General features: G+C 42.0%; 1 protein-coding gene across 4 annotated transcripts in view; it reads left to right on the top strand.

The window, feature by feature from the left end:
• The window catches only part of Onecut1 (one cut homeobox 1), a 30,299-nt gene extending 7,618 nt beyond the window's left edge, over nt 1-22,681 (top strand). The window contains exons 2-3 of one of the 4 annotated variants that reach the window (XM_076937871.1): nt 9,952-10,029; nt 20,225-22,681. In XM_076937871.1, coding sequence (XP_076793986.1) covers nt 9,952-10,029; nt 20,225-20,517 — 371 coding nt within the window. In that variant the 3' untranslated portion in view covers nt 20,518-22,681. The remainder of the gene's footprint in view (nt 1-9,951; nt 10,030-20,224) is intronic. The other 3 variants (XM_076937872.1, XM_076937873.1, XM_034508169.2) reach the window with 3 other exon arrangements.
• Nucleotides 22,682-24,639: the final 1,958 nt, after the last annotated feature.

Raw genomic sequence — 24,639 nt, forward strand, 5'->3', positions numbered from 1 at the left:
TTCCTATACCACCCATTTTATGGGTTTTTATTTTTTATTTTTTTAAAAAAAAAAAAAACAAGTATATTCATTCTGATTAAGCTTATTTTCTTCCTGAGGTGACAGATGACTGGGCCAGCCATGTGACAATCTATTTGATACAAACATACAATTATTTAACCAGAGACTCACTGTTCTATCGTCTACATACCTTTCTTCCCAAAGACGTTACAATGCAACAAATAGCTTCTAAAACATTTTCTGGGGGCTGGTGAGATGGCTCAGTGGTTAAGAGCACTGACTGCTCTTCCAGAGGTCATGAGTTCAAATCCCAGCAACCACATGGTGGCTCACAACCATCCATAATGAGATCTGATGCCCTCATATGGGTGTCTGAAGACAGCTACAGTGTACTTACATAAAATAAATAAATTATAAAAAAAAACCATTTTCTGTTTGTTTAATGTGTCGATTTAACATGACAACAGCTGAGCAGAGCCCAGCCCTAGAAGACAATTCATCAGGTTGTCATACCAACGAATAAGAAGAGAATTTAAGTAGTTTGCCCACATTGTATTTATTTCATGCTGTGGTAGACGTTCCCACTTAATACTCACTGTCTATGCCAATGGCTCATCAGTCTTGCTACATGTGGACATCACTTAAAGACCTAAACAACTAAGGTCTGGCTGCAGCCCCAGATATTTCGATTTAATTGACTGGGGTGTGACCCAGGCTCCTAGGTGATCTTAATGTGCATGGAGGTCTGGAAACCTATAGGGTGTGTGGTAGTTACTCTGGCTTTCTCCGATGCTTTCTGTAGTGGGCTAAATAATGTGTCTCTAGTCACTCCACTAGAATTTACTGTTTCCCTGCACTCAGTTTGCCCAATTTAAAGGTCCTGGCCAAACATATTCTTCAACAATCACTTCTGTTGCCAGTTCCAGATCACAGTCAATACACCCAGAATGTGAACATCATTATCATAAGGATCCATTTGACAAGGTCTGTACATCATAAAGCTTTTGAAATTATAGAGCTAAATATTTTCTCTGAGGTTCTCAAGAAAAAGCTTTTGAAACATTTCTTTCTCCTCAGATGTACAAGCAAGATTTCTTTTAATTGATCCCCTCCAAAGAAGCAGCCAGAGTGGTAACAGATGTGAAGCCCAAGTCTCTCTATCCACGTTTTCACTTAAACAATTATCGATAGGCAAGGCCCATCTCATTAGATATGCTCTGCGGGTAAGCCTGGCCCTCTGGGACCCATGCCTGGAGGAAGACCCAAGGCCACGGCCACCCGTGCTTCCAAGGCTGACGTTCTCATATGCCTTTCGCTCTGTTCTTTCAAAACTTGCTTGTTACCCCAAATTTAGGACTCTGAGTGCGAGCATACGTGTGTGCGTTGTGTGTGTGTGTGTGTGTATGTGCGCATGTGCGTGTGTGTGTGTGTGTGTGTGTGTGTGTGTGTGTGAAAGAGAAAGCGGGGAGAGAGCAAATTGACAAAAAGCTCTGCTTGTATGCTGGTGATTGTTCGGGAGCAACTCTGTTTCTGTCACATACAGAGGTGCCTGCCACCTCTCTTTCTTCACGTAAGTCATGGAGTAAAGAGAACGGACAGTTTCTGCAATCATTCCTTTCTTTTAACATCTAATGATGATTTAATGGTCCCAAAGACAGCTTATCAGAAGAACACAGCAAACCATGTGTTTTTCATTTTCTTTTCCTCTTGCCTTCTTAAACAAAATTGGAGATAGGGGTGTTAAATATACAAGCGTGCGAAGCACGCCACCTAGTGGCAGTGGCCCTTACCACAGGCGCCTTGACGAGTGGGTCAGGAGCTTCTACCCTGATTCCAATATTGATGGAGTCACAAAAATCGTTCATTAAGGCAATTTAATCTTTGCTATTAAATGTCCTTTCAATTCATTTGGGGTAATTAAGATGCAGTTAAAGTGATTAAATTCTAATTACTTATTCTAGAGAAAGACATATTTGTCACGCTAATGCTGTTAGAGGAAGGACTCAGAAAGAAAGTTAACATTTACTTCAAATGATGCAGCTGGAAAAATCAGTTCCTCTTTTCATCATTAATCTGGTGAGCTGGGTGATTATGTAATGGCACTACAAGCTCATTAAATAGGAGAAGTGCTGATTAAAATGACTGCCAGGAGGAAAACTTGAACAAGAAGTAACTCAGTTCAGTATAGTCAGCATTCTTGGACAAAAATCACTAGGTGTTCAAACCTCCAAGCCTTCACCCCAAAATAATAAAAACCTAGTAAGCTTCATCCTCAAACTGAGAGAGGGAGGGATGCAGAAGGCTTTTATTATCAAACCAAAGTCATTGTTAAATGTAAACATTAATTAAAAAAAAAAAACCCACAGGGTCTTATGTATTCCAGGCTAGTCTTGAACTCACTATGTAGCCAAGTATGACCTTGAACTTCTGATCCTCCTGCCTCCACCTCCTGAATTCTGGGGTGTGCCACCATGCCCAGTTTATGTCATGCTGAGAATCAAATCCAGAGCATTCAAGCATTTGAAGCAAGCACACAACCAACTCTGCTCCTGCTCTAGCCCTGGAGAAATATCCTAAAGAATATTTTAAACTAGAGTAGTTAAAATAGTAAGTTTAATATTTTAAACTTAGAGCAAGGCAGCTAAGCAAGAGTGAGGAAGCAGAGAATTCCCCAGGTCAACATAAACTAGCATTTCCCCTGTAGGCTCTGGGAGCCACTTCTCACATGGACTCACTGCCTGTCACTAAGCAGTCCCTTCCCCAGTCTGATTCTTTTTCCTGCAGTGAGTGGGTCAGAGTCTTCTGCACTAAGTATTCTTGCTGCAAATGAGTTTTCCATGTCCCAGTGTAAAGTGGTCTTGCATTATAAAGAAGTTTACTGATGCTATGCTACCTTTAATCTTATGGCCTTCAGCCCCTTAGGATGGCTTGATTGTGAGGGTTCATAAAAAAGAGTAAATTGAAACTTAATGGCTTTGATGTTTGCTTTACACACACACACACACACACACAGAGAGAGAGAGAGAGAGAGAGAGAGAGAGAGAGAGAGAGAGAGAGAGAGAGAGCTTTTTAAGGAGATGCCTCACATTTTCCCAGGGAGGTGATTCAATAATAAGAATCACCAATGAGATAATTGGGGGTTATTTTCCTAAAGAGATCCATGTCTTTTAGTATAGATAAATGTGTAGATTGAAACCATAATTGAGGAGGTTGTCTCTGTCTCCTGTTCATCCCATTGCATATTATTTCTGTGCACACCATAAGCAAAGAAGTAGGACATTATCAAATTCATCAGTCGATTAAGTTAAATAATTTAAACCTTTAGGAATAAACCGATTGTTTGAATATTTAAGGTAATTATGAATCACGTCATGCTGTCTTTTTAGTATAATATTTGTATTAATTCTTTGATAAATTCATACATGACATCATGCTGTCCTAAATTACTAGGAGTGGGCAACTCTAGATTAAGAATCAAGTACCTAGAGAAAGGTTCATCCAGTAATTAGTTCTTAGACTTTGTCAAGTAATTTAACCTTTCTGCGCCTCTATGTCCTTAAACGTAAAATGAAGGATTTGGCCTTCAGGTCCCTTCCAGGTCTCATTCTGTCATTGATTGCTTCCTATCATGACTACAGCAAAGCCCAGTAGGCACCTTCATCTCCTACCTCCATTCAGTAACCTGTCCACCTAGAATAAGATTAAACAAGGTGTGGGGTGCGGGGCTCAGTCTAGACGGCAGTGTCTCATGCTTGCCTCTCCAGTTAGGTGGTCAGGAGGCAACAGTCCATGGAACACAAGCTAACAGGGATAGCATGGATTGTCATGGACACATATACACTTCCTATATATATATAGGAGTATATATATACACATATACACTTCCTATGTATATAGGAATATATATATACACATATACACTTCCTATGTATATAGGAATATATATATATATATATATACACATACATACACTTCCTATGTATATAGGAATATATATATACACATATACACACATACACTTCCTATGTATATAGGAATATATATACACATATACACTTCCTATGTATATAGGAATATATATATACACATATACACACATACACTTCCTATGTATATAGGAATATATATATACACATATACACTTCCTATGTATATAGGAATATATATACATATATACACTTCCTATGTATATAGGAATATATATACACATATACACTTCCTATGTATATAGGAATATATGCACTCCTATGCAGGCGTGTAAATTAGCATCTTTGCTATAACAAATTCGCCACCATCATATAGCTATGGGCCCACACGTGTCTAGAAATTCCACTATTTTGTATAATTCTAAACTCACAGCATTCTTGGAAATGTGAAAAGCCTGCTTCTGGAACCTTTAATTCAAAGAACAGAAAAACTAGTTAGCCCAAATGTAAGCATACAGATATGAAGCAGAATGTTTTTATATAAGGCAAAACTCAAAATCAAGCAATGTTAAACAACTGTGTTTAGAGACGTATAGATACAGAATATAAACTCTTTTTTAAAACACTAATGGGGCTGGTGGTGGGGGCATATACCTTTAATCCCAGTACTTGAGAGGCAGAGGCAGGCAACTCTCTGAGTTTGAGGCCAGCCTGGTCTACAGAGCTAAATCCCTCTATCTCTGACTCATTCTGTAACCAAAGCTGGCCTTGAACCTCTGCCTTCACCTCCCCAATGCTAGGACTACAGGCACGAGCTGCCTGTACCTCTTGTTCTCTGCAGATTTCTTGGATCTAAACTACGATAAAGCTGGTGGCTTCTCTCTCCCCCAGCTCAGCAACACCTTCCCACCAGCCATGAAAGCATCCACCAGGCTCTGATTTCAGTGATGGAGAGCAAAGCACCATGCATTCTACATTCCTCTGGGGGAGAAAATCAGATTGGTGGAGAGGGATGAAAAGGATATGTGTTGAAAGAGATTCCCAGATGCAGCTCCGTGTAGTGTTGCACACCTGTAACCCCTGCAGTCTAGGCTCAAGCAAGGGGATAAGGAAAACATGGTACTGGGAATTCAATAGCAAATGGTATAAAATAAAATAGTAAATTTTATTTACTTCTCTCTTGTTTCTGGAATAGCGTGTTGCATTTCTCAGTGTGCACAGGACATGTATATAAACTCTGGAACTTCTTTTCATCTCTTTAAATGCCGAGTTTCACTTGAACATTTCAAAATCCCTGTAGGAATAGCTAATTCTGAATACAGAATCTTCCAACTTGAAAGCTATCAGGATTCAGTGCATCCTTTCTTCTCCGAGTGAGGCTCAAAGACCAGTAGCATCAGCAGCATCTGGGAACTTGGGTTCAGCCCTGACCTCCTGCATCTAAATCTGGATTTTCACAGGGTCCACAGGAGGTTTCTATATCTGTAAGTTCCTAGAAAGACTGTAGCAAATCCTTCAGTATGCCCCTATTCCTGCATTTACACGAACAATGGCTGGAGAATTTCATGTACCAGGCACTGGGCTAAGTACACAGATACAAAAGAGGAACCTTAAAAGTACTGTACAGGCTAAGGGCCTCCGGCAGCAGGGGCTAAAGGCAGCTGTGGCTAGTTGTGAAAAGGAATGATCAGATTTGTACTTTTGAAAGCATGCTGGGATGGCAGGGAGCGGATGAACAGTTCCGTAGCAGCTGAGAGGGATGGGCTGCTAATACGTGTGGGGGGGTGTAAAGTTTGAAAGCTACTTTAAAAATAAAATGAAGCAGACATCCTGGGAGTGCAGGGTGGGGACTAAAGGCTATGACCCTGCCTTGGGAAGCTGAACACTTGGGTATAACTATATCCACAGTGTGGTAATCAGTCCTTCCCACCCCAGCCAGTCGCTGCCTCTGAAGATACCGGACCTTTAAAGGACCCATGTAAGGGGTCAAACACACCCATCCCTGGTGTTAGAGGAGCCCCAAGAACAGAGCACCAATCTGTCAGCAACAATTCTGAGAGAGGAGACTAAGCACAGGCCCTGTGCATGGCAGGCAAGTGTCGCCTCATCTTGGTTAAGTCATGAGCCAGCCTGTGGTGGGAACAGCACTCTAAACACAAGTTGTGCTATCAGAAAGAGAATTCCACCTTTCTTTAAGTACACTGTAGCTCTCTTCAGACACCCCATAAGAGGTCATCAGATCTCATCACAGATGGTTGTGAGCCACCATGTGGTTGCTGGGATTTGAACTCAGGACCTCTGGAAGAACAGTCAGTGCTCTTAACCGCTGAGCCATCTCTCCAGCCCCTTAGTTTGCTTTCTATTGCTGTGATAGAACACTGACCAAAAACAACGTGGGAGTCAAGCATGATAGCACAGGGCTTTAATCCCAGCGCCCTTGAGGTGGAGGCAGTCAGACCTCTGTGAGTTCCAGGCCAGCCCAGATTATATTAAAAACAAAGACAAAAACCAAACCAAACCAAACCAACCAACCAAACAAACAAACAAACAAACCTTCGGGGAGAAAATGGTTTATCTTATGGCTTACAGGCAATCATGAAAGAAGGCCAGAAGGAACTAGAAGCAGAAACAAAAATAGAAGCCATGGGGCGGGGTACTGCTTATTGCTACCACTTAGAGTTTGCAGATGATCTTAGCTGTGTCTAGTTCACAAAACTACCCAGCACACTAGTTATTTGCATGGTTGTCCCATAAGCCCCAAATTGAAAGAAGGGTCATTTCCAATTAATAAATATTTATTTTTAATATGTGTCATATGACCATAACTTTTAAAGAGTTAAATAATCAGTAAGCATACAAAGTTTCCCTCCCAAACCACTCTCCTGTTATTAAGTTTGTCATGGTACTTTTGTGTGTTTTCAAGTACTCTGTACTAAATTTAATAATATAGAACTTTAGATTTCAATATTACTATCCCATAAGGAATAGGTTGGACAGAAATTCACACACAAAAGTGTTGGTTATCTGTATAGGGATTGGGGGACGGGCCTGAAGCCTGCAAGGGAAGGAGCTTCTAAAACCCAATTCTTCTGTACTCTCCAAAGATAACCTATGGCTTTAAAAGCATGTGAATGTGTGTGTGTGTGTGTGTGTGTGTGTGTGTGTGTAGGGTGGATGGTCTTCTTTGTAAATAATTAAAGGCTTTTTTATTTCCCAAACAGTACATTTCTAGGGAAAATGGAGAATGCTTCTTGCTTTAGTTTTTTGGCTGACAGTTGCTGCTCTAGAAACACTTATTTCCACATTGGGCAGTGTGCCAGTGTGGCGGGCTGAGCGACAAGGAGAGAGACAGTACAGGCCATGTTCTAGGGAGGTGGAAAGCAACCCCAACTTCAATGCAAGTTGCATTGCAAGTCATCTTTGAAAAGTAACTTGGAGGCTGGAAAAATGGCTCCCGGGGTAAGAGAGCCTGCTGCCCTGGCAGAGGAGTTGAATTTCCAGCACCCATGTCAATGACTCACAATAACCTGTAACTCTAGCTGCAGGGAATCTATCGCCCTCTTCTGGCCTATTTAGGCCCTGCATCCACATGCACGCACACACACACACACACACACACACACACAGAGGCACATAGGAATACACATAATTACAAATAAAAATTTTGAATAAAAATATTTTGTGTTATTACATTTATGGTGGAATGTTTGAAAACACATAAAAAATAGCAAAGGCCATAATGATCCATCATTAGTCCTGCCCAAACTATGAGTATCATTCATTCATTCATTCATTCAGTATTCATTTATGTAGAGAGAGGATGGTCACAATCTGCAGAACAGCAGATGAAGCACACACTCTGCTTTTGCTCTCAGAGCACTTAATGCCAGAAAACATTTATGAATCTCCTATTTTATAGTTGTGCTATAATTTATTTAATCAATCTCCTATTTTTAGACACTTACATTGGTCTATAAACTACTCAGGGAAATAAAGCTTTATGGTTTTATATTTTAGAAGTATCATAATTCACATGTCCTTTCTGACAACCATTACTATCCTTGAATATTTCACTGTATCCAGGGCTTTTGCTTGATTTTGCTATTGTCAAATGACACGGCAACCTGCCGTGTTACCCATGAAATTTTAACAAAGATTTGGCTTTCTCTTTCAAAGATGGTTTTTTTCCTAAGTATTAGATGCCTATATAGAAACTTTTGAAAATATGAGATTATAGCAAGGAAACAGAAAATAGTTGCTCATTACTCTATAACCAAGAGATGATATCCTTCTCAATATTGATTTATTTCCTTCTTGCTTGGAAAAAAACCTTATAATATTGTTAATTCTTTGAGAATTTCATGCACTGTATTTTGCTCAGAATCACTCCCACATACTCCCCCTAATTCTTCTCAGTTTCTTTCTTCACCTTTCTACCCTCCCAACTTCATAGCCTCTATTTAAAAAAAAAATAACCCACATAAATGTTTTCTGGCATTAAGTGCCCTGAGAGCAAAGGCAGAGTGTGTGCTTCATCTGCTGTACTGCAGATTGTGACCATTCTGTCTCTGCATAGATACTGAATGAATGCTACTTATAGTTTGAACAGTTGTAATGTCTTAGTGGGGTTAAAACACACGCACACATACATACACACACACACACACACACATATACTCATGGATGTGAAGCGCCATCCCCTGGAACATAGTGAAACAATCAGCGACCCCACACTTAAAGGAAACTGACTCTCCCTTCCCTAAAACCCATCAACAGTGCCTCAGTGAGGGGTGGGGGCCTAGAAACCCCTTCCCACCTCAGGCTGGAATGCCCATTTGTTGATCTCGTGCAGGTCCACCTTGGTACCCACAGCGGTCACAAGCTCATGAGTGCAGAGATCCTGTCATGTCCAGAAGATACTGTTTGCTCCAGTTCTCCCTGGCCTCTGGATCCCATAATCTTTCTTTCTAGTTTTGTAATGGCATGTATATACATGAGATTCTTGCCACAAGCCTGACGACCTGACTTCAACCTCCTGAACCCTCATGGTGGGCAGAGAAAACCAATTTCCCTAAGTTGTCCTCTGGCCTTCATCTGCACACAGACACACAGACACACAGACACACACACACACACACACACACACACACACGCATGCACACACACTCAAATAAATAAATGCAATAAAATTAAAAGTGCATATATAAGATATACCCTAAGTTTTTATTCTATTACAAAATTAACTTGGTAGCGTATGTTCAATCAAACGTGCCTCCATGTTGTTAAATACCATATTCAGAAGTGCAGAACGATGTTTACACTTTCATTTGGAACTCATTTCAAATTATGAAAATCTGTGAAGATCAATAGAGCAAAGGCCTTCAGGATGCTCCCTCAGCTGTGAGCACTGGCCAGTGGCTAGCGTCCTACTTACTTGCTTCGTGTTTGTTCTCTTCCCTTGAAGGCGTGCTACATTCATCATGGTCTTCCCCTTACTTCAAAATACTTGAGTGTCTTCCTAAGCACAGGTGTATTCTCTTGCATAACCACTGCTCAGCTTTGTCAGGAGATTCAGGGGCGTCCTTAGAGCACAGGTCTCCCACACAGAATTCCATCTTGGTTGTGCTTCCAAATTTTACTGTGCAATGGTCCTCCTCCACCTTCTCTCTTTTACAAAGCCGGCGTGTTTGAGAAAGCACTATTCTCTTTAAAAATTGTATTTGTTTTATTACACTGACTCATTTGTTCGTTCGTTTGTAGGTGTGTGTGCATGTGTGTGTGTGTGTGTGTGTGTGTGTGTGTGTGTGTGTGTGTGTGTGCCAGCATGCCAGGGTACCCATGTGGAGGTCAGAAGACAATACGCAGAAGTCCAGTCTCTCCATCCACCGTGGGGAGGGGGATCCCAGAAGTTGAACAACAGTCAAGTTCCCTTTATTTCCAGCCCCTGTAGAATTCGCTCGTTCTCCTGTGTGTGTGCTTCTGTTGTTTCCTCGAGTTTCCATTGAGCTTCTGCTCTCTTACCCAGAAAGCGCCATGGGTGGCAGTGTGCCTTCTCTGAGGATCACATCTGGAGGCCCCCAACTGTCTGTTCCTCCCTTACCTGGTGAGTGAGTTTTGTTTACCCAAAGTGTTGTCTAATTTCTACACTGTGTAATCACTGGGCATTTCCTTCCAACTAAAAGGCAGTGGAAACATTCTACTTCTCCTCAGAAGTCCCTATCTATTTAGCACCGGTGTATCTCTGCCTTCTCTGACTTTCTACCCTCAGCTCTGTCCTCAGCCTTCTCTCTCTTTCTCTCTCCCATTTACTATTGGTATGGACTCACACAATTCCTTTTTTATCAACGGTTTGTAAAATATTGCTTGCTTTTAAATATATTAGTGCTCAAGTTGTCTCAGACTCGGCTAATGGAAGCCCCGCCTGTGTCCTGTGCATGTTATTACTATTCTTTGAAACTTTTCAACATAAAGTGATATACTAAGGTCGTTTCTTACCCTCCCTGCCCTAAGCCTTGCGTTACCCCTTCCTTGATGAGCCATGGCTTATGCTGGCGAATTAGAGCCTGAGAAGAGCTGGGTACCACCTGTGTATGCGCAATCAGCATGGCTTTGTTTCTCCACTCTCTCAGATAAAGCTGGGAAGTATATACATAGATATTTACACAGAGATAAACACATTCATACATATATAACAGACATGCACACAGGAACATGTATATGTAATATGAATACATTTATTCATATTACACAGATTTATTTTATGTGTGCATGTCTGTATTCACAAACACATATATATTAAATGTATATCTATCATTCAGTATGTATTCAGTATATGTAGAGGTCAGAGGTCAGTTCTCCCCTTCCATCATGTGGGTCCTGGAGATGAAACTATAGTTTTCAGGCTTGATGCCTAGCTCCTTAACCCTTTGGGCCATCATGTATCTGTGTGTGTGTGTGTGTGTGTGTGTGTGTGTGTGTGTGTGTGTGTGTGTGTGTTTATATCAATTCCTGCACCCACACAATTGCTAAGGAATCCCATGAGAGTTTGTTTGTTTGTTTGTTTTTTCTTTTCTTTATGCCCTATTTGTATTATCCTTCTTCAGTCTACAGTCAGAAACCTGACACTCAATGATCAATTATTCTCTCTCCCACCTCCTTTCTCTTACACACACACACACACACACACACACAGAGAGAGAGAGAGAGAGAGAGAGAGAGAGAGAGAGAGAGAGAGAGAGAGATACACACAGACACATACACAGACACGTACACAGACACACACATACATATGCACAGATACAGACACACACAGACACACACACACTTGCTCAGTCCTGTAGCACACCCAGAAACAAACCTGCCTAACCATTTCTCGATAGGAATAACTCATAGCTCTTCCTTCAAACACATGTCCCCAAATCACTTGGGAGCATCTCAGAAACCCCACTGAATCAGAAGCACTGAGACACATCCTCATCCTCAAGATCGTAACACACCCCAAAGCGTTTGTAACTGAAACTGAGGCTCAACTCACTGTTGTAATGTAGGTTTGCCCTGTTAATCTGCTGCCAGCCTGGTAAATGATGGGCACACCAAAACTTCTCTTCATCCCTCTGGTCCTGAAATATGTAGCCACCCAAGAAGCTGCTTTCCAGTCTCCCTGAACTCTCTCCTCATTAGGTGCTTTGCAAGATGGAGGAGGGCCACTAGTTAGTGCTGAAAAGCCTTATAGCCAGGGGCTGTACTGTTGTTCAGAGGTACAGTATGTCGTCAGCATGGTGAACCTTGGGTTAGATTCCCAGCACCAAAAGCCATGGATCTGAGCACCCCAACTTCCCCTTTCATCAGAAGTGCCTGATCCAGGGTAGCATTGATAATCTCAGTTCCCATTATTCTGCTCAGGCAGAATCTTCACATGGCTCCAGTCTAATAAACACTGGCCTAGAACACCTCAGCTTTAGCTGTGTGACTGAGTCACCTGAGGCTGCTGTGTACACTGCACATCTAGAGCCAGGTCCCAGGTACCAGCTTCTAACGCTTCCCAGTTGGCTACAGTGTCTACCCACCACTAAGAACTCCTGGAGGTTCTTCTAGCCTTTTTCACTGCAGAATGTAGCCTAGCCCTGGAGCCCAGGAGAAAAATATGATACCATCACCTATGGAGGTGGGGATCCAGTAGCCAGAAGGATCCAAATGGCAAAATGTTCAGTAACATGCAGTTGCCAGAAAAGAAGAAAAATGACATCTTTGTGTTTCCAGCACATTATCCTTGTGGACGCTTTAGCTCCAGACACTGAATTTTCCCAAGACTCCTTTCCAGGGGCCGTCTCATGAATTTATTGCTATGGTTTCCACTACAAGGGAGGTAGATATGTGCTGTCCACACCCAGTAATCCAATTCTTGGACTAAAGAGGTAGCTCAGATACTGAAGTGCTAGGTTTGTTCCCTAGTACGCATAAACCAGGCATGGTGATTTTAACACTTGGGGGGCAGAGGCAGAAGAATCAGAAGTTCAGGGTCATTCTCAGATGCATAGCAAGCTTGAGGTCAGACTGACCTACACAAGTCCCTGTCTGAGGAGGGGGAAAAAATCCAATTATTTTTTTCTGTACCTTTAACTAGGGATATATTGATCAATTACACTCCAGACTTAGCAAGGAAGATCACAGTATACCTTGACCTTCTGGAGCACAGAGCCTGCACTTGCACACCAATTGCTTATAAGAGGCGTGGTCACTCTACTAACAACTCATCTTGGGTCACAGACAAACTCAATTCCCCTGCACCTTCTGCAGCTCCAGCTCTATCTTTCCAATGTGTGCCCTGCCTGGCCCTGAACCATCTTCTGAGTCAGGGTATCACAGCTTCCTTCACCAAGGACTCAGCTGACTTTTTGTTGTTGTTATTGTTGTTCCTTTTTAGATTCTATTTAGTTTATTATCTTATGTGTATGAGTGTTTTACCTGCATGTATGTACACGCACCACATGTGTGCTTGGTGCCTGAAGAGAGTGTCAAAGCCATGGGGACTGGAGTTACAGACAGTTTCGAGTCATCGAGAGGATGCTGGAATTCAAACTCGGGTCCTCCGCAAAAGCAACAAGTGCTCGTGACTGCTGGGCCAACTCTCCAGCCCTCCGCTGATTTCTAACGCCACTCTTGAAATATCTCCTCAGTAGAGTCGCCCTGTTGCAAGAGTAGTTATTCAAGGAAAGTATTTTTGAAATTTTGATATTATATTTTATCTTTAGTGTCTCTGCTTTCTGCAGGCCCACATCTGGCCTGTTTATATAACAAGAACGCTAGTTTGCTGGGGTTCTGGGGAACTGTGGTCTAGCCTGTTTTGTTTTTTTTTTGTTTGTTTTTTTGTTTTTTTGTTTTTTTGTTTTTTTTTTTTAAACCATGCAAGAGATTGTCTCCACTCCAGTGGGAGAGATTGATGAGGAGCAAACTAAATCGGAGGTGATGGTGACAATACTGTTGTATTGTCATAGGAACCAACAATTTCCCCTGGGACAAAGAAGGCATAGAGAAAAGGAAACTCTAGAACCTGGCCTTACTTTATAAGGAACTCTTTGAATGGAAAGAAGGAAGAAATGGCATTCTGCGGGGAGGGAATAGCTTAGGTAAAGCATAAGTGTGCTTAAAACATTTAGGTGCAACTGAGCAGTGTGGCAGGAGTGACGGGCAGTGGGTGGGCAGTGAGGAGAAAGATGCAGGCTGGTTGAGGTCATAGTATCAAGATCCTTGAGTACTGAGGTAGAGCAGACATTGAACTCTCTTCTCGGATTTCAGGAAACCCCTGTGAAGTTCATTTTTAGTGTATAGAATTGGCACATTATAGAAATTTATAGTATGGTTATACAGACATCTTTGCAGAAACCCAAATGAGGCAAGTTTTGCTCATTTGAAATTAACTATAGGACACTAGTTTAATTTGTATTTTTGGGTCTGCACATATGTACAGGACTGTGCACATCTATGATATACTCAGAGGAAGACATCAGGTGTCCCTGTCTATCGCTTTTTACTCTATTCCCTTGAGACAGTCTCCCGATGGACCTGGAGCTAGTCAGGCAATCAGTAAGCCCCAGCAATTCTCCAGACGCCATTGGCATTACAGGCCTATGCAGCCCTGCCCACCCTCTGATCTGAGTGCTGGGGGTCCGACCTCAGGTCCCCACGCCTGTAGAACAAGAGTTGAGTCATCACCTCCTGTCCCTGGAAGCTGATTTTTATAGTTCTGTGTTTTTGGTTTTTTTATAATTTTTAGTTGTTATGAATACTATAGATGCTAATTATACAAATCGGATCAATAAATTTTATAATTCACAATAGACATACATGAGCTAAAATGCAAACTAAGCACGTAGTTCATCAGGTCAGCTATATATCTTGACTGGCTTGCCAAATAAACATCATAACTGCAGAACCATACCAATCATTGGGCTCCAAAAGACCAAAGGGCTTTTAAAATATTTTTTAATTATGTGTATGTGTTTGGGTATATGTACATGATGCCCTCGGCTTCCTATCTCTCCTCTTCCACATGGAGGCTAAAAGGCCTTCTCTTTCTAGTCACACTCATCTCACCTACAAGATCAAGGCCCGACACTGACTGACAAGAACAGTGAGACAAAGGGATATGGAACAAAGGGTCTGCCCCGCTGAACCAACACATGATCACACAGTTCAACCCCACACTTCTTGAGGAGTCCATTTCCTCTTTGGGATGGGGAGTGCATTGAGACTGGATCTTGTAATGTAGCCTAGGCTTGCCTCCCTCAACAATCCCCATAGCCCAGCCTCCCAAGTGCTGGAATTCCAGGCATGTGCCACCAGGCCCAGCTCAAGCTGTCCAAGTCTTACAAAGAGGCTAAGAGTCCTTGACAAAGTCTGCTCTGAGGTCATGGTGGTTGTTGGCATTGTCAAGCCATGGAGTTGCTTTTCATTTTACCAAGTGAGGACCTTGGCCCAGGTGGGCATAAGGATTTGATTAGCTCCACAACGGAACCAAAGCCTCTGGCAGAGTGAATACTTTTCTCATGGAGTGACCTCTTAGGCCCCTTTGAATGTACAGCACATATACACTGAAAAAGACCTTCCCTCCAGCCACAACTCCACTTGTGTGAAACAGTCAGCCCTGAGACAAAGATACCTGAAACACCAGCAAGTGGATTCAAACAATGCTTAAGATTTTTATTTATTTTTTAATTAGGTTTATGTGTGTGTGTAGGTGTACATGAGTGTAGTTGCCTGCAGAGGCCAGAAGGGGTTTGACAGATGTCCTAAAGCTGTACTTGGTGTGTGAGCCACCTGACTTGGGCTCTGGGACTCAAACTCAGGTCTTCTACAATCGCAACATGTACCCTTAGCTGTTGACCCACCCCACCAGCCTCTAATTCTTTTTGATGGTTCAGAGGTTGCAGTGTTGAGCTGTTTGTGGAGGTGTAGTGCTTGTCATTGCTTTAAGCTCTTATATTGGTGATTTGAGCAATTGTGAGTGGAATGGGTTTGTTTTACTGCCTCCATCTAAAGGAGACAGTCTGGACTTGCTGATTACAGAGCCACCACTGCTTCATTTTGTTACTGCTCGTATTATTTGTTCCTTGGAGGGAGACAGGATCTCCCCTTGTATCTCAGTGTGGCCTGGATGAGATTACAGTTTTGTGTAACACAACTCATGGCTTCTTTGCTGTTTTTCAAAAGCAGTGAAGGAGTCTAGGGATGTAGTCAGTGAGTAGAGGGCTGGTCTAGCTTGCATGAAGCTAGGTTCAGTCCTCAGAACCTCCTAAATGAAATGTGATGGCACTTGTGCCTGCAACCTCATACTTGAGGGGTTCTTAGATCCTCATTCTCAGTTATACATGGAGTTCCAAGTCAGCCTGAGAAATTAAATACTGTCCCAAACAAACACTAGGAATAGAGAATAAAAACCCATAAAGATCATAGATGGTACAATGAAAGTCAATGGAGCAGCTGTATGCTGTGACAGAGAGACAGGGTATCACTTCAAATATTATTTAATTAAGGTTATAATAGACTGGAAACCAGAAGAGGTGCTTCAGCCCTGATTGGTAGTTTCAGAGTCCTCAGAGGCCTTGCACTGATGTTTGCTCAGTTAAAGAGGTCTCCAGGATCAGTCAACTTTTTGACAGAAGTTAGAGCACTGATGTTTGCTCAGTTAAAGAGGTCTCCAGGATCAGTCAACTTTTTGACAGAAGTTAGAGTCAGCAAAGACTTGAGCCCAGTGTCTGACTCTCGTACTGACTTAGGAAGGAAGGAAAGCTTGGTAAATTCATATGCAAAAAAATAATTTACAGTAATGGGGCTTGAACTCGTGGCTTTCTGCTTGCCACCAAGCTTCATCTCCAGTCTCTAATTTGCAAACTTCTGCAATGCTTCTTAAGAACTTATGGCATCTAGGCTGACCTGGTCTGTTCGGGTCAGTCAACAGGGTCTAGCAAGAGAGTGAGTGGGGATGGAGACAAGACAGAGAGTCTTTTCAAGTCCCATTTATTGAAAGGAAATCATGGGTATTTATAAGCACAAGCAGGGGAATGCAGCTGAAGACACTTTACCACGTGTGCCTTGCAACTGAGGCACTAAACAACAAAACAGGATATGTGAGAAAAGCAAGATGTTTATCAGAGTGTGCTCAGCTGTTGAGGGTGTTGAAAAATAAGTCTCTAGTCAGGGTATATGGTCTGAGATGGTTGCAAAGATGATAGCCGCTTCCTGCTAGGACTTGGCTCCCAACCCTAGGCATGTGATCTTATTTAAGATTTATTACCAACCTGGGAAACAAGAAGCACACTGTAACTGAGAACACCAAACTCAAAAATGGTAAGGAACTTGCACAGAATTCTCTTTAGTGGCCCCAGAACTACTGTCTGTATCTTCTGAGTCCACGTTTATCTAACAGATATTCCAAATCCATTTGTCTTTGTAAATGTTCCCCCAGGCCGTGATACCCACACCCACAAATTCCCAGACAGATATATTCCTGGTAGACTTTTACACGACTCAGTCAACACTTGGACTTACTTGATTTTAATTTATGTGTATGCATATGTGTCTTGTGTAGGTATGTACACTAGAGTGCAGGGGCAAAACGGGTGTCAGATTACCTGGAGACAGAGTTAAAGGCAACTGAGAGTCACCTGATGTGAGTGCTGGGAGCCAAATTCCCAGCCCCTTGGAAAGCAGCAAGAGCCATGAACCATTGAGCCATCTCTCCAGCCCCATCAGTCAACACTTTCAATGCCAGAAAGATCTTTCGGTCTTTGGGTTGACAAAGTGACCATGTTCAGATGTTTGGCTCAGAGTTGGTTCTAGGGTGTCACTACACACCACACTTGCAAAACGTGTTCCAGCGCAAAGCTTCCTTAAAATCTAGGTAGTAGAGCGCTACTTGTTGGTTGACTTATTTTTAATCTGCATGAGTCTTGGACATGTTGTTCTGTAATGTGGGAAGAATGTCCTGGTAGGAATATACTCATGCGTGACTATCCCAGCGATGTCAAGCATCTATAGACAGTTCTTCATGCTCACTCTTAGTGTCCTACAGCGCTCCGGTTGTACACTTACAGACCAACTTGAGTGCAGCCAACCACACATTAAGAAACACTCCTCCAAGGGAAACAAACCCTAAAATTCTCTGATAGTGTAACCTGGGGCACATTCCCACATTCCAGGCTGAGGTGTGTTATGGGGGGAGGTGGGGGGAAAGGAGGTGTCTGAAATTAAATAACTGGGCTCAGTCAATTAGCATTTCCAAACTGACTGGACCTCAAAACTCTGTTCCCGGAGTATCTTTTAACACCCTGAAGACTCAGTTTCCAAAACACATTTGGCTCTGCTTTGCATATTATAAGCAAAGCAAGTCCCCAGACATACTTCTGCCCTTTCCCTACCTTGAACTCACAATCCTTCTGCCTCCAATCCCCTGTAATTACAGATGCTTGACACCTGCACCTGGCTCTTTTCTCTCCTTCTCTCCTCCCTGATGTGCACAATCCTTCATGCCTACTTCTGCCTCCTGCATGAGACTATGAATGACCACACCCAAGCAGATTAAAGCTACCCATCTGGCTGAGGCATCTCTCACAATTTGCCACAGAATCCTGAAACCATATTGACTTGCCTCCTCCCTGGAGGGGATTCATATTAGGGTTTCATGTGTCTGCAGTATCTTCCAAATCCAGTTCTGCCTGCCCCCTATCCAACCACCCCATGTATATCTTGTGTGTGCCTTTGTATGTGAGTACTTCCCTGTACTGCAATGCATGCTCCTTGTTCATGGGCCCCACCCCAAGCTCCTACATACATGTGTGGAGACTCAGACCACTAGCTTGAGCTTTTCTGTCTTGGCGTGGGTCATCTCTATAGACATCCCAAAGCCTTTTTCTCATTCATATGGTCTCTGAAGGACTTTAACAGTTATACCGTATGGAAGCTTCCAGAAGTATTGCTTTGGTTTTGCATGCTATTCCTCTTCTCCTCTGGTCACCTCATAGCCTAAATGAGCTTATCTGTTCTCTCTTCTATTGACACCACAGCCTTCATATTTGGCAACTCTGACTTTTGCAGAGTTCTCTCCAAATGTAACATGCAAGTACCATCTCCAATAGCCCCATAGGCTCTGAGCTCCCCTTCCAGCCTGCATTTTCAGGACACTCTAACTGGGGGTCAGGGGAGGAGGAGGAGGCTAGTCAAGTCCCTGTTCCAATAGAGTCTCACCTCCCAGTTTTCTGACCCTTCAGTATCTACAGCACTTGAAACTTTGGCCAGCAAAATATAGTGACCTACATTTCCCTGATGTGAGTACTGTATGATTTATGAATATGCATTCTCTGCCACATAGGATTTGGGGTTGAATGGATTTGAGAAAAAGGTGTGAAACGTGAATCTTGAAGAAGAGTCTGTCTAGTAAGGTTTCTCCAGGTGCCATTGGCCTGTAAATCCTCCCTTCAAAGACCCCTGTGGAAGACAGTCTTTCTGCTCTGATGCCAGGTGGAAAATGAGAGCTGTGGGTGGCTTCAGTCCACGGAATCCTGCCAAGTACCCGGGACCTGTTTAAAGTCCTTCAAATGTACTCCCTGGTTAGCTGGAAAATGGACGTCTCTTTGCAGAGATTTCCCTTAGCTCTGCCTTCTGAATGATAGATAAGACGAGGCTTTGCCCAATACTGTTATTTACTTCTCCATAAGTATGTGTTGTATAATTTATCATCTAGAGCCCTAATGACTTCCAAGGCTGTATTTCTAGCTCAGACCTGTCCCCTGAGCTCCAGGCTCCATACATCCTGCTTTCTTCTGGACAACTACCTATCGGAGATCTTTAACAGAATGCCCAGCCAGCACTTCCAATGCACTTTGTCCTATATACAAGTAATTACACCCTCATAAAATTTGTTTTTTCCAAGTCCCATCATCTAACATGAAACTTAAAAGTATTCTGAATTCTCTCTACCCAGACCCCTAAGCCAGATTGTCAGTATATTCTCCAGATTCCACCTCCTGAGAAGCATAGCCCACTCAGTTGCCACTAACTCTGGCTAACTTCTAACTAACTGCAGGCTAGCTTCTGTCTTTGCTCAGGGTTTCTGGGAGAAGAGATTTGCATGCTGGGAGAAAATGGTGGGTGCTTGAGAGAACACCTACTGTGGGAGAGTGTGAAGCTAGAGTGTACTGAAGTTATACACATAGGCCACATACATACACACAAATAAAGAAATGTAATTTTTAAAAGTAAAAAGGAAAAAAAAACTAAAATTCAAATTAGGAGCTAGAAAAACGGCTCAGTGGTTAAGAGCACTTGCTGGTCTTCCAGAAGACCCAAGTTCGGTTCCTAGAACCAAGTCAAGTGGTTCACAGGTGCCTGTAACTCCAGATCCAGGGGATCTGATACCCTCTTCTTGCCTCCATTGACACTTGCATTCATGCAGGCGAATTCGCGCGCGCACACACACACAAATTTTTTTTTTTTTTTTTTTTTTTTTTTTTAAATAAATTTTAATTTAAAATAAAAACTTAAACTCCAACAGTTCATTTAGCTGGAGGCCCGATGGAGCTACCTGACCTTCTTAAGACAGTGCAGAAACTGGTCAAAGCTGGGACCCATCCACGGTGCCCAAAGTACCACCTGTATTTCAGCTCTCTGTGCTTTTATTTACGCTTCCTCTCAGCCATTCTTGGTGCTTTAGTCAGAGGTCAGACAGGAAGAAGGCTGGGAGGAATGGCTGACCAATCCCCAGCAGGGAATCTGTTCTAAACGTCTTCCGTATTTCTTTGCAGCCTGCAAAAGGAAAGAGCAAGAACACGGAAAGGACAGAGGCAACACCCCCAAAAAGCCCAGGCTGGTCTTCACAGACGTCCAACGTCGAACTCTACATGCAATATTCAAGGAAAATAAGCGTCCGTCCAAAGAATTACAAATTACCATTTCCCAGCAGCTGGGGTTGGAGCTGAGCACTGTCAGCAACTTCTTCATGAACGCGAGGAGGAGGAGCCTGGACAAGTGGCAGGACGAGGGCGGCTCCAATTCAGGCAACTCATCGTCTTCATCAAGCACTTGTACCAAAGCATGAAGGAAGGACCGTGGACTAGAACCTCGGTGGAAAAGCTTTAAATTAAATTAAAAAAAAAATTTTTTTTTAAAGACCAGGACCTCAAGATAGCAGGTTTATACTTAGAAATATTTGAAGAAAAACAAGTGGTATTTATAGTCCAAAGAAACCAAAGAGTGAAGCTCACCTGCATTCTGACTTTGTTCAGAGACACATACTTCAGTGGGGCAAGACTCAGCAAGAAAGATGGTGGGGAGAAACATCGGATCTCACGCCTTCAACCCCTGCACCTCACTGTGCTTGGCTGCTCAGTGGCTCTAAGCACAGTTATGTTTGAGCCATCGAGTGGACATCCTTTAAGATCAGACATTCTTATCTGTTCCACCACACCACAAAGGTGTATAGTGTCTCAATACCATGTGTAGGTGTGTGGATGTGTGTGTATACACATCCACACACACACACACCAACAACAACATCAGTGGTTAGGGACTCAGGCAGGGCTGGTCTTCAGGAAGGGTTGCACCATAGGAGTGTAACCATCCCAGTGTGGGATTTCTAAGTTCACTGGATCTGAGATGTGATTTCTCTCATCTAGCCTAGCGTTTGAACCTGCCAGGCTCACAACCTAAATGCAGATTCAAACCCAGCAAAGAAAATTTGAATGGCACCTAAACCAGTGCACTCTCTTTGTTTGTTAAGAAATGTTCAGATATTTTTTAAAAAAAAAATGAAACAAGAGTCCATCCATTTAAAAAAAATCACGTAGGTACCAAAGAACACACAGTATTATAGTGCAGGTATTTTATTGCAATGATTTTAATAACCAAAGCTATTTTTACACAAGATACTATGTAAAGTTATACGTATAAACTGATCTAGCTGTAATCCACATGCCACATAGATTCAGGACTATTATTTATGACTCTTGAAGTGTTTGAAATATGAGTTTTCAGAACTGGCAAGGAAGAATGTGGCTTCAGGGAATCAGTTACCACCATGACAGAGAGTCTGATGCAATGCACGTGGGATCCATAAATGCCACTTACAGAAAAGACATAATGCATAATCTATTCATAGCCAAGAAGATTTGAGGACCCTTTCAGAGTAGGTTCCTATATAAACACTAGAAAACTAAGCTTAACATGGCAGATAACTAAATTAGGAAAATTGTCCAAGGTAATCATGCTTAGTAAATAAATGATCCCCCATTAAAAAAAAAAAAACTTAGACTACTTTTGCTTAAATTTACTTCATGCACTTGGCACCAAATATCTTATAAAAAAAAAAATCCTTCCCAAACACTAATGAAGCAAGCAGCCCAATAATTAATCACAGTTCGTCGTCATCCCATACTTTGTAACCATCCTAAAAAGCAGTTGAACTGATTTGTTGGCAATTTCAGGGGTTTTACAATGTAGATGTTAGGAAATCAGCAGGTGCCACTGAGAAATGGCAGAATGGTAGAACCACATAAAAGAAGCCAGAGTTCCAGTCTCACATAAGATGCTTCATTCTTTCAGAATTAGACTCATCTTACCAGGCATAGCCTTCAAAGCACGTTATATTCCTTTTGGCTGTCAATGGACCTGGTAATTTTATCACATGGTTTCTACTCTCTGACAAGGACAGGTTAAAAATGAGGCCCAAGCTTCCTAATCAAAGTTTTAAATTCTGACTTTTTCCAAATCATTTAACCAGGGATAAACAGACCAAGGCAGGAAAAGAAAACAAAGTTGTAGAAAGCATTTGACTCCCAGAAACAGTCTCTTTGAACTCAGCTGAACCCCAACCAATGTGAACGGACACACGTGCTAAACAGAGAAGTCAAGAATGGGGGACCCTCAGTTAATATTGCACCTCTATAGAGAGATAACACCAAAAGCGATATTGATAGTGAGATCTTCACTAAGATTCACTAAAATGCCAAATGAAAAAAATTAAAAATTTATAACACAAAATCTCACCTTTTGGGGACCCAGAGATAGGAACTTAAGTCGACCAGTGGGCCCATCCATCACCTTCCTGTTAATTGAGTGAAGAAAACTCCTTGACGTGTTTTGTCTTAGTATTTTTAAAAGTTCATCCAAGAATCCAACTTAAAAAGTTTTCCTTCTGAATATGGCACCACTCTAGTTCAATCCTGAAGATCCAGTAAACCGCCACCCTTCAAGTCTTGCTCTAGTTTTCAGTAGCAAAAAGGAAAACCAGAAATATATTTTCTCTCTTCATAGTGGAGGGAGCTGGGGAATACAGGGGCATTTATAAGAGAGAAGATAGCCTTATTTACTTAAAACAAGGGAATTAAAACTTCAGGGGAAACCCAGCTATGTCTACACACAATCTTACCAACTTTAAATACTCTAAGAAAAGCCAAAAAAAACCAACCAAACAAACAAAAAAAAATGGATTCGGTCAACCTCGTGTCTTGACTTTGCTTTTACCATGTTTCTTTTACGATTAACCCAACTGCGTTTTGCATTTTTTTTCCAAGCCAATCATATTGGTACTGTGGAGGCACAGTATTAAAAAAAAAAAAAAAAAAAAAAAAAAAAAGACTACATTTTAAAAATCAGACCATGATGGGTTTCTGAGAAATAGCCAGTTACCCTACTTGCTGACACCAAAGATAATTCTGTACCAGCGTTAAATTTGCACCCAATATAAGATTTCAGGGCCCAGAGAGATATTTTCTCATAAGGAGAGGCACAAGGCAGAGCCGGAAAAACAACTCTTACTCCAAACTTTTGCTTCTTAGAAATAGTAGCAGATAGACCCCACTTTCCATAAGCAATACCTTCTCATGCCCTAGAGGAGCGACCCTTCCTTTGCTTTGGAACCAGCATTCAGAGAACATCCTTGTTTATGCAGCCCTAACTGATAGCTCCCGCCATGACCTGCAGAGCAGGTCACATGTCAGACGTCATTTGTCATTTCTCAGTCCTTTCGAACCATTCACTCCAAGAGTTTATTTCTTATGGCTATGTACATCACAAAGTCAGGCTTCAAATACTCTTCTTTTTTTCTTTCTTTTTATTTTATTTTATTTTATTTTATTATTTTTTATTTTATTTTTTATTTTACACACACACATTAGAGTGGTTTTGGACATAAGTCATTCAGGTTCTCAAATAACTGGAAGCTTTAGCCGAAAGTCATCCAGAAGGTTGTTTGGAGTCTAGAGATTGTAAAACTCAGATTTCAGTAACTGTCCAAATAGAGGAATTCTGGGTGCTGGGGACTAAGTACTCCTGTCCCTGGGCACCATGGGAATTGATTTCACAGACCAAAGAAAATGTATGGGGAGATCCACAAGTTCTGACAGAACTTGACACTCACCATGCCCCTCAGTCCCTCAGAAAGACATAATTATTTTTCCAACAACGTAAAAGCGTTTGCTATATTTGGACCCGCCCCACTCCCATTGCTACCCCAGGTGAAGAACCCGTCTTTGCAGGTTAAATGCAATTTGCTAAACCAAAGAGTCTAAGGACATTTTCCCTGTGGTCCATCCTCCCTCCTTTGTACATACAGGATGAAACTATGCATTCAGCAAACAAAGAGAAAGCACTTCTCCTTTTTCTATCTAGTTGTTTAGGGTGCATTCAAATACCAGAGGCTGTTTGGGGATGCACTTGGCCTTCTGGGTTATAACTGTGGTGTGGGTTTGCTTTACAGTGCATTTGGTAACTATTTCCCAAATAGTGTGGACAAAGAAGCAGAAGGTAAGAAATAGCTACTTCCATGTGTTTAAAAAAAAAAAAAAAAGGAAAAAAGGAAAAAAAAAGAAAAAAGAAAAAAGAAAAAAAAGTGTAAAGATCTACTATTTATAGTGTGAACCAAAGACGCTACCTCACTCAATTTCCATTGGTGATTTTAATCACATTGATATACCAAAGAATACCAAAGATATTTTCATGCACGGCCATGGTCTGCAGAGGGAACTCCGACCACCCTTTCCCTTCCCCACCTTCTCCCTTGTCACTCAGTGTGTAAAGTTGTCTTCATTCTTAATAACAATACGATACCGATAACAACAACATTAGAAACGCCTCTTCTTATTACTGCTACTTCTTGTAAATCTCTAGGCAAACACGTTGCAAAGTTTGTAAACTCCCAGGACGAGTGCCTTGCTTGAACCAA

The sequence above is a fragment of the Arvicanthis niloticus genome, chromosome 7, assembly GCF_011762505.2.
Source record: "Arvicanthis niloticus isolate mArvNil1 chromosome 7, mArvNil1.pat.X, whole genome shotgun sequence".
NCBI lineage: Eukaryota > Metazoa > Chordata > Mammalia > Rodentia > Muridae > Arvicanthis > Arvicanthis niloticus.